Source organism: Astatotilapia calliptera, chromosome 10 (genome assembly GCF_900246225.1).
Source record: "Astatotilapia calliptera chromosome 10, fAstCal1.2, whole genome shotgun sequence".
Lineage (NCBI taxonomy): Eukaryota > Metazoa > Chordata > Actinopteri > Cichliformes > Cichlidae > Astatotilapia > Astatotilapia calliptera.
In genome coordinates this window covers 8,645,118-8,663,241 of record NC_039311.1, presented here as the reverse complement: position 1 = coordinate 8,663,241, position 18,124 = coordinate 8,645,118, and the positions used below count along the sequence as shown (strand labels likewise).

General features: G+C 40.1%; 1 protein-coding gene across 13 annotated transcripts in view; it reads left to right on the top strand.

Moving 5' to 3' along the window:
• The window catches only part of msi2b (musashi RNA-binding protein 2b), a 269,399-nt gene that overhangs the window by 203,076 nt on the left and 48,199 nt on the right, over nt 1–18,124 (top strand). For all 13 annotated transcript variants that reach the window (XM_026182716.1, XM_026182715.1, XM_026182712.1 and 10 more), the window contains exons 8-9: nt 448–530; nt 12,499–12,613. In XM_026182716.1, coding sequence (XP_026038501.1) covers nt 448–530; nt 12,499–12,613 — 198 coding nt within the window. The remainder of the gene's footprint in view (nt 1–447; nt 531–12,498; nt 12,614–18,124) is intronic.

The window sequence follows — 18,124 nt, the reverse complement described above, 5'->3', positions numbered from 1 at the left end:
AAATCCCACTGTCAACGACACATTCATTCTAAGGCCCGTATTAACATAAAAATGAGGGCTTGTTATACAGTGAGATTTCAATAAAAAGAACACAAAATGCATTTAATGAAATTCAGATGCTGGGCCCTAGCTCACTGAATATCATTAAATGAGCTTTGTGCTGTTTTTCCATCTTCTTTTTGTAGAAGAGGTCCTTGAGTGCCCTTAATAATGTGGCAGATTTCATCATATTCCTGATTTAAAGAGGACAATGTCTGTCTTGTTCACTTGTTCTTTTCCATGCCCAAACCAATCTCCACAGATGTGCTTGCATAGTTTCTGGATCTGGCTCATGATAATATTCCATCTTTTATTTTTTTTTATTTTACTTACTGAAGTTTTGTGAAGGTTCTCCACTAACCCGGTCTCTTCTTGTGCCCCCTCCCTCTTCTGTTTCTCTCTACATAGGATTTGGTTTCATAACATTTGACAGTGAAGACATCGTAGAGAAAGTCTGTGAAATTCATTTTCATGAAATCAATAACAAAATGGTAAGTCTGCGCATTATATTTTTTCCAATTCCAGGTGGACGTCGAAGGATTAATATTTGATTTCTTCTTTCCTTAGTATTAATAGCACAGCTGGTGTGGGTGCGTATGTGTGTGTCCATGTTCATATGCACAGGCTAGCACACACACACACACGCACACACACATATAGACACTCTGTGGGTCTCTGGGTCTCAGGGATGTGAAAGCAGTGGTGTGTACTGCCCACAAACCGTGAAATTGTGTGGCTGAGTTCTGCCTGTCAGGCTGAGGGACAGGAGAGTGGAGCCTGTCCCTCTCTTTCTGAATCCCCTACCATGCGCACACACACACACACACACACACACACGCACGCATACACAGGTAGAGATGTCCAGGGATCCAACAGGGAGGCTACTGGCAGAAGCCGAGTTCATTAGTCAGGGATTAACACCTTCCACAGAGTGCCAGTGATGCTTGTTTTATTTACACCAGTAATATGGTCATCCCAGAACTCCTCAGAGTTCAGCAGCAGTTTTCTAAGTCATCGTGTAACTTATGATAATTGGCAGGAAGCGTTTTCAGTGTAGAAAGTGTGACTTTCTACACTTTCTACACTCCTTCACCCAGTTCCACCTTGCAGGCGTCTTAAGAAATCCTGCGCCATTTAAGCACGTTTGCGGACGGCAATTGATTGGAGGAATAGTCGTCTTACTACCGTTCAGCAGTGCTCCTTCTCTTCACTCTCTTTCACAGTTCTTCCCTGGAAATGACTGACTGACCGGGTACGTGACTGACAGGACCAGTGTAGTAGAACCGTGTTCACCAGGGACCACTCTAGGTCACACATGACCCCCAGTATATGTCCCCGCGTGTCTCGGCACTGCATCACAGTCAGCGCTCAGGACCGAAACACAAAAAGCCAGAGTGTGACAGAAATAACTGTGTGTGCATGGAAGGTAGCGTGTCACAATCAAATGCTTCAGAGCCTTTGATTTGTAGACGCAGCACCGTGTGAACACACAAAAATCACGCAACGGTATGAAGTGTAACACCTGACAGTTGTAGATTTCTAAACCCTTCTCTTAAAATAAAAAATTAAGTTACAAAAATAGTGGATGCAACTTTTTGTTTGTTACTAAATCTGAGCTCTGGAGAATATCCTGGCTGGCATAGTTTGAGCCCCTCTCCACCTTTTTACCTTAATTAAAAATTCTCATGATGTAAGTCAAACTCACAGCCTGTTTGTTAGAACTTGTAATTGGATAATAAATGAATCTTGAATTGTGTTTCCAATTACGAGGCTGAATTTCCTTAACTGAAAAAATTTGTTAATCTTGCATTTTAAAAAAATACACTATTATGTATCATTATGTTATTAAATTAGTTGCACACAAATTAAGGTTTTTAAATTACGTTTAAAAGAGCACGATGGGACTGTTCAGATTTTAAAAACACAAAACAATCCAATCTTTTATAACTGTCATTACTTAGCAAATAGTTATATGAAGTTCAAAGCAGGTAAATTATTTGCTTGTAAGCTTGCATAAATTAAGAAATTACAAGGACTTTTAAAGAACGACCGCTGCACAGGTCTTATACTTAAAAACAAGGCGTTACCCAATTGTCTTGTATGTGGGAACATGCTGTGCATAGCAGTCGAAAGCAAATACCTGTCAGCGAATATTATTAGAAACATAAAATCTCCTGATACACCTCAGTCTAACAGGCTTTATGTGAGAAAATGAGCACATGGTATATACTTGGTCAGCGATGAGGTGTATGTGCAGTCGGTCCACTGTAGCTAGCCCAGCTGCTCAAAACATCTGCTCAAGTGGATTCAAACTCACAAATAGTGTTACTGTCGTGCCAACTTTCATAGCCCAGGGATTCTCTGGCATTTACATTCCATCGGCAAAAACGCTTTCTGTCCAGAGAAATGGAATCTCACATACAGGAGAATAGTTTTATTAGGATTATTCAAAGCTATACTGTTAATAAGTGCGATGTCAAAAAATAGTAACAATGTTGTCATGAAAAGCATGTGTCCTCTTTCATGCACATTCCAAATCTTTGCCTAAAGGGATGATATAGGAAAAATAAGAATAAGAATCTTCTAATTATACATATAAATAGAAAAGATTGTTATTACTACAGAGAGGAGTTTTTTGAGGAAGCGGATTAGAGAGAGATGGATGAGAAATTATAGGCTGTTTTTGTGTTGCCATTAACATCAAAGCTTTCTCTGATGCAACAGTCACTGTAAGGAAATGACTCGCTGTTACGTCACAGTTAATAACAGTTACTAATGTTGTTATTTATTTAACCGTTGCTGCTGAAGTGCTGTGTAAAGTGTAAGATTTGCGACCACGGGGGATGCATGGGGAGTTTGAGTGGTCAAAAGTGCATGTGACACACTGTTGTGCATTGACATGTTGAACCTAATAGGGCGTGCACAGAAAATGTTTCAAGTGCCACATAACTGCAAAAGCTGTATCCCTAGCCTGGTCACTCCACCTGGGAGTCCTAGAAACCCTAACAGACAAGATGAGATGGGGGTTTTTTCTCACTTGGGGTGGAAAGGACACCGTAAGGTCTGGTTTTCTAAGGCTTTTGTCACCTTTGTCACAGCCCCTGTTGGCAGTACCTACTGCACATTAAGTTCCTTTGGATACAGGAAATAAATCTTCTACAAAGTGCTGACATCTAGGAAGGATGTCAAAAGAGAAAAGAATTTGGAGTGCGTTGAGCATTTTTCTAAGACACAAAATGTTTTTTACCTTAGTTTCTCATAGGAGGAAACTGGTTATCCGGTGTCTGAAGCACCAGCACATAAAATAAAAAATGCCTCCTGTCTTCATCCTTATGAAGTACTATACAGAAATAGACCTCATCCATCCTCCCCATGAGTGTTATCTAAGATGGTTCTTGAATAATTGATGCAGACAGAAATTCCACCCCACTTGGGAGGGATGTGGATGTACAGGGCAGCCCACCTTCTCCTTGCATGTCCTCTCAGGAGCTCTGGCGGTGTACCAGGGTCAGCGTCCACTCAGATGTGAGGGACCGGACCTTTAAGTGACTTGGTCGCTCACCCTGTGTTCATGTGCCACCGAGGCCTCGCTCTCTCAGGAGCGCTTCATCTGTTCACTGTGAGTTCTGCCTCATACATAATTAAAAATAGGGTGCTGCTTAGCAAAAGTCTCATAACCTGTGACACCAGCTGCACTGACTTCTCCATTAGCCTGCTTTAGCAAATGTAGGCTGTGATAAAAGTATCGATCATCCCCTCCAGGGCCACACGTGATTGTGGAAACATGATTTAGCTACCAAGGCACCCACCCTTGTATTAAAACCAGTAAATATTTTCAGAGTAAAAAAAAAAAATCAATACGGGGGAGATTACGTGACAGTTTTCTGGTACTTTTTTTAACACTTTATCACACCTTCCCCATATATGAATGTCTATATCATATTGTGGCGAGACAGCACCTTATTAACAAGTAACGGCTGTGACTTGTGTTTTCTTAGACAGGAGTAACCCCCCCAACAAATCACATACACCACCCTGCTGTTATGCATGCACAGATAATTCATAATAATACCTATCAAGTATTGGCTCTTATGAGTGAGCAGTGTGCCATTAAAATGGAGTCACATTGGTTTCAGTGAAGTGCTTTAATGTAATGTTCTTTAATGTGTTATTTTCAATATTCAGCGAATGAGTAGCAAATGATCACAACAGGAGGGAGAAATTTTCTGTTCGCTGTCAATTTCTCACTGTGTCTTCCTGACATGACCAGCCAATTACTGCGCCGAGGAGAATAAGCTCCGACTCTCCAAGTCGCTAAGGAGAAGACTAATATAAGTAGGCGTTTATACAATAGCTCCTAACGCAGAGATACAGATGTACTCTGCACAGTGTATTGACTCAAGCATAATGTTGAAAGAGAAGTAGTAAAATGTATAATGCAGCCCATATATTTCTGTGGCTACGACGTGTGTTTCACAACAGCACCATATGGTACTTTGCTGTCATTGAAAGCACGGAAAGCATTGTTTTTCTCCAAAATCATCTTGATCTTTGATTCACAGTTTTCTCTTTTTAATGTTCTGCAGGGATAAAATAATTCAAGTTAGTACTTAAAAGATTCGACTCATTTGTAAGCCTTTATACCAGATTTACAATAATGAATGTGTAGTTGCCGCCAGCTGGATAAACTTGCCTGCTCTGGTGCATGCTGTATAATACTGTGCCAGATTTTTATGCACTTTCAATGTTTGGACCCTTATGTAGCACACAGCATAATCTCTGATTGTATTGTACGATACAGATTGAGATTCATAGGTCATATTGACACGGACCACAAAAAGAAAAAAACAGTGTCCTAAAGAATCATCTTCAGTGACGAGATGATTTGCTCATCTCAACATCATTGAGTCAGTCCGGATTTATATGAAAAAACAGAAGCAACTGAGGCCGTCTAAATCAATAGATGAACTGTGGCGAGTTCTCCAAGATTCTTGGAATAACCAACCTGCCAGGAGTCCTGAACAAATGCTGGTTAGTGTGTGGAGGAGCGTTTATGCTACTCAAAAGCAAAGGGTTGTCACAGCAAATGTTAATATTGATTTAGGGCTTTTCTGTTTGGTGCACTATTAGGTTAATTCAGTGGTGGAATGGAGCATTGTTTCAATTAGCGTTGGTAGTGGAGAAAGCATGACATACTTTAGGAATATTTGAAAATGTGATTGGAATGATTCTATGAATAAAATTACTCCCATTAAGTTAAAAACACAGCAGGAGCCAGGATTCTCCAAATCCACTTTCCGTTTTCTTAACCCTCTCAAGGCAGGCGTTGCAGATTTGCAAGAGTTAAAAGCTAACAACCTGATTACCCCACATAGATATTTTATGAGTTTTTTTACTCAGAAGTACCACTGCAGGTATTATTTTATGCATTAGCAACAAAAACTTAATTTGTGCCTGAGAGGGTTAAAGGGGATGAATAAGGTATCAAACCACATCATTACTTGATCGTGATCGGACCATAAATGACAATATGTAAACATTACTGTTTTTCCAGTTTCCTCTTTTAGTCAAAGAGCTGGATTTCTGGTGATTTTTATCCAGCCTGTACAGGGTCCTGGGTATTTTCCTGCATAGTGCTCTTAGTTTCATTTGGCAATCTGCAGGGATTGCTGTGTTGATTTGAGTTTGAAGCTATGAGGTTTTAAAGTGTGCATGGTACCCTTGTAGATCTTATATTGCATAAATAACCCCTGGACACACTTGGTTATTGCCAAAGACTAAACGTGTTATCAGTATTTTGAAAATGATTTTTACAGAGAGAGACTTAAGTCTTTGGGCTGTTGAAAATGTCTTGGAAAATATTTTTTTAAAGAGTGGAAATCTTTAACAGTCTTTGAACATGAAGTGCTTAATAAGGGAGTAGGACCACCCTTTGGAGTAGTTTAAGTCCCTCATGGAGGGTTGCCTTACAAGTTCTCGACTGTAAGTAATTGGATGTTTACCGCTTACTGAAGAAGGAAAGCTTTGAGGGATGAAGGAGGTTGAAATCCACTTTGCACTCTGCTCTCCAGGATGTCCCATAAAAGCTCAGTGATGTTCACATCTGCTGAGTGAAGAAGTGATGGAAGCCATTTGACTTTAACCTGATGATCATGGTCTCACTGTTGAATGTCTCTCAGTGTCTACAGAGACAATATCATCTTGTAATATAGGAGTATGACAAGAAAGCAGTGTAAGCATCATGGGGTGCACCTGTCCTTAGAATGACCTCATATTCCTTAGCCTTTATATAACCAGACAGAGAGATAACATCAGACATAATGACTCATGTGAGATTGAAGGCCATTGAAGGCATCGTTTTGCTTTATCCAAAACTTCTTACCATTATCATACGTCTGTGTACCAACACTCAGATGCCCAATTTTCCTACTGACAATTCATACAAGTGCCTCTGTTGTAAATATATACTTTATATAATGCATTACATATAGCCTTTGTTTTGTTTGTTTTTTGTTTTTTGTGTATCTTTTGCTTGAGGTTTTAAATGAGAGAAATGCTCCAGGTAAAATCGTTGAAATGCTAGTAGTTGGACCCATATTAGAGAAAATGGTTTTAAAAATACACAGTAGCGACCTCTTCTTGAAAAAAAAATTATAAATTGAGTATCAAAGTGTCAAATTGTGTGTGTAATTGTCTCAAAAAGCAAAACTCCATTATCTGCTGCCCATCAAAAGGCCCATTAAACTCAATAAACACTCATATTACATATTTAGAAAATCTCTACTGATTCTTTTCTTTTCTTAGGATGCATATAAACTACCCCCCCTCCCCGACTCACCATGCCTGACAGCCTGACTATGGGCAGAGCTGTGATATTCCATAACTATTCAGTTCATGTGTTTTGACTTTTTAGCTCTGAGTGGGAGCTGGAGTAAATGAATCACACTGTTTCCATTCTTCAGTCTATCAGTCTGCTGATGGAATCCATTCACTAGTGAAGCTAATAGCAGCTGTACACCTCCCCCTCCACATGCACACACACACCTAACACCCACAACATTCATCCCTGAAGGACAGTCATTGCCAGTTCATCCCGCCCACACCTTCCCGTCATACCTACAAGGTTAATATGTATGGGAGATGCATTGAAAAGGTCATAACTGGAGCGCTTTACCGATCTGTATCATAGGGTCTGCACATAAAAAAAAACAAAAAACAAGGACAGTTTGCTTTATTCTCTGTCTGGGGGCTATATTACTACATATGGCAGAAGTAGTGTTTGTGATGTACTACAAGTCCATCTTTGAATAGGCTCTGATGCATATCTACGCCTCAAAAGTTCGACTTCAAGCCTAGTTATTAGTAGCTAGAGAATACTATACTGCCCAAAAGAAAACAAATCTTAATTTTACAGCAGAACAAGGATAGTTTAGAAAAAGAAATGGAAAAGAATTTACAGGGACAGAATTGGTCTGGCTAATGTACACTACATCCTTTCAATTTTTTCCTTATCATTGTTAAGCTGCACTCTCCCTGAAAAATAGAGAAATAAAGTAAATAATTATCCCAAGTAGCCCTATAGACTTTTTAACAAGCATTCTTTCCAGGGAAAGGACCCAAACAAAATATAATTTAGTACATATATCTGTTGTTATTTTACCATGCTAGACTTTCCAAACTGATGGTCTGCTGGGATGGGATCTGTCTCCTTATATTATACAGCTTTTTGGGGTTTCTGGGTTTGGATTCTTTTATGCTTCCAACGAAGTAGCTTACAGCTTGCTTGGGCAAAATTAAAGGTCTACAGTTGATGTATACTGGAACCTAACAAGCATAGTTATCCTAATTAACCTTCTTGGAAAGTGTAAATGTGGTTATACGGATATTCTCATTCCTTAAAATATTAAACTAATTATTAGTGTGAGAAGAACTAGAACTGGATAAGAAAATACACGTAGTCAGGTAGGTGTCCCTCCTCCTGCTGAAAAGGAACACACTCTACAGTCAGGGTGGTCTAGTTAAGGACATGCAGTATTGTGCAAAATCATGAGCCAAGCCTTTCTTTATAGTTTATTCCTAGGAGCCACATTTTTAAAGTGGTCTTGTATAGTAGTTTTCCAGGCTTTCTGAAGGCCTTTTAAAGCTTTTCTTCAGATTTTTCAAAAGTTTTCAGTCTAGTCCTTGTACCTGATCATTTTCAGAGAATTTTGTTTGTTTTGTAAGCCACTTACTACCTATGAATCATTCAAGTATAACAAACACCTAATGCAAGGTATACACCAGTGCTGTATCAACACATAACAGACAACTTAGCAAATAACGTTTTAAATTGTATCTTTAGCGATATAGTTACTAGCAGTCTGTCTCAAAAACACATAATTTTTTCCCCATTTCTGTATGAAAAGAAATGCCAAAAATAGCACAATTTGACAGACATAAAATAACATTGGTGCATCAACAAGATGATTCCTAAAGAGGTATTAACCAAAGACTTGCTATATCATTGCATGATGAGCAATTATATCCCTAAAAATATATACATTTTGGAGGAAACTGGACAAGTGGAGGAGAAAAAACGTGGAGGCTTAAAAAACTTCAGGTTTTGATTTACACATCTTTCATAGCAACAGAAAAGTGGTTAGCTAGCCACTTCTGCCACACATGTGACATGCTACTCTTGTTAGGATAACTCATGACATTTTACATTGTAGAATGTTAGCTTAGTTGCTACTGGAATTTTCCACTCCATGACTTGTGACAGTTATACTTCCTTCAAAGTTAGCAGCTTTTTCTCCACTCATTGCTAAGTTGCATGAATCTCAGAACATTCCGATTTTACAGCAGTGTCGCTCACAGCGTTAACATGATTTCAACCTTGGCAAAATCTGGGCAAACATGGACCTACTTGGAAATAGTAGCGAGTGACCCAAGCAAGTTCAGCCAGAAAAGACCACTGGAAGCATAACACTGGCTAGATCACATCAGAACAAGTTGCCTAATTATTGCACAGTTTATCAAAAAAAAAAAAGGGTTTAACTCATTCTTTATGTTATTGAAACTTCAAACACAAGCCATATGTTGTTACAAAATGTTTTAGTATCAGTGTTGTAGACTTGTAGTCAAGACCGCCTAAACTAAGACAAAGACAATACCAAGACCAGAGGGTATTGAGACAAGACAAGACCAAGACAAAGTCGAGACGAGACCGAGACAAAAAAAGTCTTTAAACTGCAGCCAGATGCTGCTTCGTTTACGGGTGTCAGGCATATTTATGTGTTTTTGCAATGCACTTGCACAGACCTCCTCACCGCTGTCTACTGTCTCACTCACTTACTGAGAGGACAGTCAGTAAGCGAGTCGTGTCTCTCACCCTCTGTTTTTCACATAATGATATTATCCTATATCCTCGCATGTGATTGGCCACAATATGGTGGAATTGGAGCATAGCTGAGCCACTGTGTGAGAGCTGTGCAGCGAAACAAAATCAAGTGAGGAGCCAGCTTTCGCTCAATGGGAGTCGACTCTTCTGATTCACTACAAAGCACTCTCTAAGCATGGCTCCTAGAGCTGATGCTTTTGCGCATGACACATTATCGAACGTTACGTTGTACGTCATGGATACTGTTGACTCCAAATCTCCAAATCTATGTCGATTTGAGACAGCAAGACCGAGACAGCGAGACCAAGACAAGACCGAGGGATCCAAGACCAAAGTCAAGACAAGACCAAGACCACGTAAAAGTGGTCTCAGGACCGGTCTTGGTCTCGAGACATCCAACTCTATAGTGTTGCCTTCACAGACGTACTTGTTACCTTCTGACTTTATCTTGGGTATGCAGTGATGTAAGTCTCAAGGCTAAGCTATCGTCTGCGGTATATCAGTGCATGAAAGGCAGAAACATTTCAGTATATGTTGAAAGCACACACATTGAAGTAACCACACCTTGTCAACACTTTGTGACAGGAATCCACTTTACTAGTTACTTAGCGTTTATACTGTGTGTGTGTGTGTGTGTGTGTGTGTGTGTGTGTGTGTGTGTGTGTGTGTGTGTGTGTGTGTGTGTGTGTGTGTGTGTGTGTGTGTGTGTGTGTGTTTTCAGATCTCGTGAGTGCCGTTTCTGAGAAATATGGTATAACTTTTCTGGCAGGGAAGGCAAGGCAGTTTAATGGTGTGTCCCTTTTCTCGACAGGGTGCAATGGTGCTCAAACACCTTCATTGATAGTGTTTAAATTGTGGATCAGGAGACTTTTCACAACACAATATTGTGCAGCCTTCAATAAATGCAAGAGTCCTTGACAAATTACACAAACTATAATTCTGAAAAATGATCCCCGTTAGAATAAGGACCTGTGTTCCCTTCATACTCTGAATGTGCCACAAGGTCTTTCCACATGGTGAAATTTGAATCTCTACTCTCTTGGCTGCTGAACCTTTGCAGTTCTTCGTTGCCGGGCTCCGAATTGTCTCTCTGTCCTTTCTCTTCCTTACTGTTTGATTTAGTCGACTATGAAAAGCTCTTGCCTCCTTTGCTCTCAACCTCCTGTGTGTCTGAAGCAGGTGAACACCCACATACTCACACCACCACAGAACCCGGCCCCTGACTGGTTTTAAATCCATGACAAGGAACCCGCACTCTGAATATCAAAAGACCCGCATCTGAGAGCATGTAGGCATGACTCACACCTGGCTCTGTCTTACTCCCAGCAGACTACCTGAGCGTCCATCTCGCTAGTTGTTGCAGGGGTTTCTAGAAGAGGCTGATCAGCTGCTGCCGCGTTTGAAAGTGTGGATAGAACTTGAATGTATTTGTCACCCGGCTATGTGAACATTGAAAATCCCAGCAGTGTGCTGGGATTTTAACACGCCCATTTGTCCCACCCGCTTCCTGCTTCCATGCCGCGGGTCATTTTCAGACGGGAAAAAGCACCTGTGCTCTCTTCAGCACTATGTCAAACCATACAAGGCACATAAGAAGGGTAGAGTAGCTGTGACAGCTACAAAGTGGCTGAGGGAACTGTGTACTTTAGTTGGTCTGCTTCAAATAAAAGAGCCACTAACAGCAACAAATCACAGCTCTGCAACACAGCAACTTCCCCCCGTGATAGAAACCTTTTTCATTAGTGTTCCCTTTTTTACATGTCTCGCTCTCTGCTAGATACAGTGTACAGAGCTTGTTACACTATGCATTCAGCACAGAAGTTTTCCTTGAGTTTGGCAACTTGAAATAGCATGTTGTGTCTACCGCTGTGCATGTATGACTGGTGTGCGAATACTAATGTGCATCACTGGCCTGTCAGAGTCGCAGGCCTATTTGTATGGATGCTAGGCTATACCTTGGTTGAGGTGTGCACAGGACTGGTGCAGTAGCCTGTCTTGTGCAGCAGGCCAGGATGACATGTGAATCGCAGCAGCCGAGAAAGCCCTGTTTAAGTGGAGGCAGTAGGGAGAAGCAGGCAAGAGCCAGGAGGCAAACAGACAAACAGATGGACAGGCTGATGCCAAGCAGGCAGTGGAGCAAATAGATTGTGCAGCATGGTGAACAGACTCAGCCTACCAAAGAACAACCAACAGACACAAGACCGTGCCACCCTTGTCAGCTGCTTGTGCTTCTCTATAATTCATAGAGATAGGATAGATATGTGGTAAATAGGACTCTCATCTTCCTCCTCCTTCTCATCTGCCCCTGTCACATCCCTCATTTGATATGTGTTATGTAGGAGGAGGAGATGTCAGTCTTGCAAGATGGGAAATGAACAAACCTGTATGTGGGAGAAGTGAAGTGAGAGGAATAAATGCAGGAAAGAGATGAGCGCTGCAGGTGGAATTGGACTGCGGGACACTGGGGACTCCAGCCCAGCAACAATACACAAATGCACAGTACACAAACAGGAAAACAAAGCCCTTACTCAGTTTCAAAACACACCCTTTTTGGCTTTAGGATTTGAAGCTGTTTTTGCAACAAAAAAACCCAAAAACATTTAAGGTCAATGAAAAATGATAGCAAAGGAATAACGATTTGTCAAATGACAGGACTTGTTTGAAGATTAGTCCTTTTGTTAAAAAAAAGAAAGAGTCTGGACATACTTCCACACTGTGGGAGTCTGGAGAGCAGAACTTCTCCTACCTTTATGTTTTAGAAACTCATGGAAACTCAAGTATTTAGCCTGTATTTCCCTGAGGGTTTGGGCACATGCTCACTGGAGCAATAACCTTTGCTTTAATGCAGGAGAAGATTGTAAGTTTTCCTTAGAGACTTTGCTCTAAAATGTGAGGTGTTCAGATTTGCTCAGTCTGTTTTTTCCCCTTCTCTCTCTATGGAAAACATCTAGCACTGTGCAAGTCAAACAGAAAACCACCTTAAAGAGCTGACACAGCCCTGTCAGATCTGTCGGGCTGCGTACCAACACAGACTAATGCTTTGGTGTGTGTATGTGTGTGTTTGTTGTCTGTCTACATAGGTAGAATGTAAGAAGGCCCAGCCCAAGGAGGTGATGTTCCCACCAGGTACACGGGGGCGAGCCAGGGGTCTGCCCTACACCATGGATGCCTTCATGCTGGGGATGGGCATGCTAAGTGAGTTATACTTGTGCAGATATCTAAACAGGACTCCATGAATATTTGGGCATATTTCCATGAGATCTTTTGGTGATAAACCAAAAGACTTGTTTCTGGTGTTTTTACCTCATTTTGCCAATCCCGTGATGGTCAATCAAGAAAAAGGCCGATGCATACAATTTTTACGGCAAAACTATGTTTTGTTTTATCCAGACCAAATGCCAGACGTGCACACCATTCAGTCACCAATTTCTATCTGCTTAAAAAATCAACTTATGCAAACTTTTGTCTAGATAGCCCCATTAGGTGGGCGCTGCCCCTAATTAGGCTGCTTCAAGGTGTGCCACCAGTGGCCACTGTGGTCTATTTCTGGTTGAGTGTGGTACAGCCAGCCCCTGGGCATATAGGAGCAGACCAGCACATTAGCAGGCTAAATGAAGAGGAAAATTGGTGTAATGTCATATTAAGGATTCATCACTGTGCCCCCCTTAATGGGTAATGAAGGGGACACACATGTCAGAGAGAGATCTCATCTACAGGGACCTCAGCTGCTGGCCCACCCCTCTTCATTACCATCCAGCCTATGCCTGTGGCCCTTTTTATTTAACACTATTGCACTCTCTCCCTCCCTGCCTCCCCACTCACCCGCTATCCATCTATGTGTCTGTATGTCTGTCTGTAACCAAATGGATTTGCAATCACATTAAAGATTTATTTTTTCATTTTTTTTTTTCAGAAGCAAAAGAGACATATCACTGATTGTAAGAAACTCATTTTGCGCTGCACGTAGCCCCTCCCTCTCACAGCAGGTGCAGGTGCATTTGTGTCTCCCGCAGCTCTCAAAGCTGATATTCATATTTCGCTGTCGCTTGTTTTGCATTTTCTCAAAAACTGAACAATCACTGAGGCCCAAAGCTATTCTTACCAAAGAAGAGGGCAGTAAACTAATTATCTATGTTATCTATCTATCCATTTATCTATATACAGTTGCTTTAACTGTCATGGTTATTGCAGCCTTGACCTTTCCACGGGGGTGATTATACAGTTGTTTGTGGTAAAAGTGTTGATACGTTTGGCTGAGTGCTTCTGTCAACTCTATCTAAGTCGCTCCCAGTTCCATCTCATCTGTTAGAAGTATTTAACAAGCACAGTGAACTTTTCAGAACTTATTACAGACTAATGTGTCTGCGAAGAGGAGAGCACTCTTCCCCTCCATTGGGAGACGGCAGGCAGAAAGGCAGTGATGTGCTCATGTGAGAATATTAACAGCCAACTTGTTTGGAGACACTCTTATCTAAATGAAATTGGAACAAGGACAGCGAAACATTCCTTTATATAATTTGCATTTGGAAAAAGGGACCCTAGGCTCATTATTTAAGAAAGTGTAAGCTCCTTTTGTGCCAAATCTCATTAAAGCCATCCCTAGCTCCTTTGTTTACTGCCTCTAATCGAGGCATTTATCTTTATTGTGTTGCGCCGATGTATGTTTGCTGAAATTAATACACATTTGAGCCTGGGCGAGGTATGGATGTACCAGATGGATAATTGATTTTAAAGTGAATCAGAACTGTTGAGCCATAAAATAGGTACATTAGCATGCATATTAATAAGGCAAATAAGAGCACTAAGAGGCCGCCACAAGGCCAGACACAATGGCAGGCTTCATTTAGTGAAATAGTAGGAGAGACAGTGAGTTATCTCCTTCTTCCCCGTACTTTCTCCCCACCTACCACATTGTCTTGTCTGAAAATATTTGTGAGTTTGCACATACTAAGACTTTCATGAGATAGGAGATGAACTTAGTATGTATCTCAGGCTAGTGTCACTTTATATTTGGCTCTCTCCTTTGACACACTGTGCACACACATAACTGAAAACTCTTTGCTTAGTAAAAAAACCCCAATTTTAATGCGGTACATCAGACAAGGAAAGTGGTCTTGCTGTTTCAGAAAATGTCAAAATAAGGACGTATGAGAAGCTCGGGTATCTAAGCCAACAATTTTAGTTTGGCACTTATTCTGTTTGACAGTATCAAACACATAATATCCAATATTTTGCTGTCTGTGATAGGTTTTTCGTTGTATCGTATCACAGTTCTTTTCAGACCAAACAAACAATGAGAGGCTTTGTGAAAGCCGTCCATCTGTAACTTCCCGGTGATGACTTCTCATCAGCAGCTGATGAGCATTGTTGTTTTTTTTTTCTGGCGTAGCCTCTGTCCTACTTCATCCATACCAGGTTAAGGTTCCCCTCACCGCCTCTCAGCGTTGCATTTCTTTTTGTCTGCTAGAAAAGGGGAGAGGGTCTGAGAGAGGCATTTTCCCATTGGGTTGGGAATAAATTGAACTTTTTCATGGACAGCAAACACTGATTAGATATTTATGACCAAGGTCAACCTTTCTGATTCCAGCTGGCAAAGGCTCTGAGGCATACAGAACAGAGCATCACACACATTCTCCCTCCCTCACTCACACACACGCACACATAGCTTGCCCACACTCAGACGCATGCATGCAAAATATGTTTTGACGCCTTGCAAGCACATACACACAAGTGCATGTATACATATATATATATAAACATATATGTATATGGTATATGGATCGTGCACACATACTTTCTAATAATGTTTTACTTAGTTGTATTTAATGTAATACCAATTATCCAGCACTCTCTAGAAAAATGCAGTTTCTAAATTACGGTCTTGACATTTGAATGGTATTGTGACTGCAGCCACTTTATCGGGGTAGTACACAGCTAACGAGAGCTGAGGACACACGTGCCTGAAAGAGGTTTCAGAGGTCAGTTACTGAGGTGTAGCTTACACACAACAAAGAAAGAGTTATCAAGGCTGATTCATTCTTAGCCTTAAGGACGTCATCGTGCTAGGTAATTTAGTCCAGACTTATGGTTGTAGATGATAATAGCTTGAGGAACACAGATAAAGACTTAGACATATACTATAATTAGGGGGTTAATTATGTTTATATTACCTTTGATGGTGCTCAAGCTCTCAGTCGTCCCCCCTCCCCACGCACTCATCTCAAATTTTCTTATGTCTGTATACCGCTTCCTAGCTGCCTGCTCCCTCGCACCCTGTTTCTCAATATGTTGCCCACAGCTGCTTCTGTCTGAAAACTGTCCAGCTAATTAACTGGTGGGTCTGTGGTAGTAATAAGAATCATGACAGCAGATGAACAATACATCTGCTACTTTTAAATTTTTCTAATGACACTGGGTCCACTTTGGGCCTCATTGCAACTCGCCATTCACCCAGGGACTTTACAGCTTTTAACCAAGTCTCTACCCCCACAGAAACCACTGACTTTGATTTATGCATGACAGTTTTAAAATATTCCATTTGTATCAAGATTATAATTCCCTAGCTAAGCTTTAGGTAATGCTTCAATTGTATAAAAATTATTCTTGATAATTCCAGTTTTGATGTATTGCAGATACATCATGCAAATGTATGATCATCAATCAGTAAATCAATATTAATACAACTTTTCAGATAAATGCTTCAGATAACAAGTAATCGAATAACAATTAAATTCAAGTTCTGTTTTAATTTTGTTGTAAAACTTTTTTAAACTAGCAAAATAAACGAATAATTTTACAAATGTGCAGCTGCCTCTTGTGTGACCATATCATTTTGACAAACTACTGTACATTAGCTATATTACTACACATGAACCTTTCTGTTACTGTGAAGAGATATAGAACATAAACAGACACCGACATCTCAAGGAGCCTGCTATAAAGTGTTATTACACTGAGCTATAAAAGTGCCAGATAACTTAAGGTTAAATAAAGAGTGAAAATAAATTAGATAGTTAAGAACCAAGAGCAGCTGTATTTGTGTGGGAGCATATCAGTGCTTTGGTTTCCAACCATTTGCTGAATTTGGGACCAGCTCTTAATACCCAGCACAAATAAAGAGCTAAACTAAAAATGTATGAAGCTTTAAAAAAAAAATTTCAATACTAACTGCTTTGAGTACCTTAAACGTGTTAAATATTTTTTGTACAATTGTGTCATTGTCCATCTTCAGTCACCAAGTCTGCTCCCCTAAAACACTTTTGTTTTTTACAATCAGGGCCTCAGTCGTATCGTTGTAGCCATTATTTTTGCTGGCTATAAAAACATTTTACAGACCAAATTAATCAGTGAGATCTCAAACTATGGCAGAATTCCTGAAAAATAGTCCTGTTAAATTTATGCCACCTCTAATTGGGCTTAGAGCACAAACACACATGGCAAGCCACCAGACTTAGTGTACGAAGTATTTTTCTAAACAATAATAGAAGTTTTTTCAGACATGTATTTAATGAGGGGTTCCTTTCATTTTAAAACTGTAACATAATAGTTTATTTGTCAAAATAAAAACAATTAGAATAAAATCCTGAAGGCCATCCTGTGTGAATATATTTTCGAATATATAGTTAGGTCTAGTCTAGTATTTGGACAATAAGACTTGTTTTTAAATTTTGCCTGTCTACATGACCGCATTGTATTGAAAATTAAGCAATCAAGGTATAATTGAGTATTGAATTTCGGGTTTAATTAAAGGGGTTTAAAAAAAATAATAAACACATTTTTTACACATCCCCTCTCTTTTTAAATGCTCAAAAGTAATATCACATAAGCTGTTTTCCTTTATCTTATGACAAATTAGGGGATAAAATTTTGAAAGTTTAAGTGTAGAATTTGCATTTGGTAGTTGTTCCTGAAAACTCTTAAAATGCAGATCAAACAGGTGTCATTGGATGTGAAAAGACCATCATTAGGCTGAAAAATAAAACAGACTTATCAATGTGATAGAAGAATTTTAAACCGAGGTTTAACTTGGATGATGTGAAGAGAAAAGCATGGAAAATGAAAGGAAGGGCTAATTATCCATGTGTAACAAATTATCTGTAAAATATAGTGGAGACAATGTTAAGCCACGTACAGCTGCTAGTAGAACCAGATCTTCAGTTTTTATTGATGGAGTGCTGATAGCAGTACCAGGATGAAATCTGGTGTGTACAGATGTTTATTTTTCTCAGACTCTAAGCCTGTAGTACTAATAGAATGGCACTTCACAATACAAATGGCACACTTTTCATTCTTCATGCTACAGTCACAACAGGGAAAACTGTGGCCAAGACCATGGCACAACCCAAATTATTGTCACTGTGTGAAGCTAACTTGCAGTCAATAGGACTTTATAATGGTTGCTTGGAAGACGGGGATCAGGTCAGCAACCACTTGCACATCTTCAAAGTGTCTTTGATGTGCCAAGATGGCGTTAAAACAGCAAAAAGATGGAATAATTCTACCATCTGTCTGATATCAGTTGGTGAATAAATGGGGTTAAGTTAGCAATTACATGGAGTGTCTTTGTGGTAATACACTGTTTAACTGTAAATTTGTGAAAGTAGACGTTTCTAATCCCCCCCAAAGCCACATGTCCATTGATACTATGACTGCTCCCAGACTACCAAAAAGCAAACCAAAAAAGCGGCAAATAATGATTCAAGCATA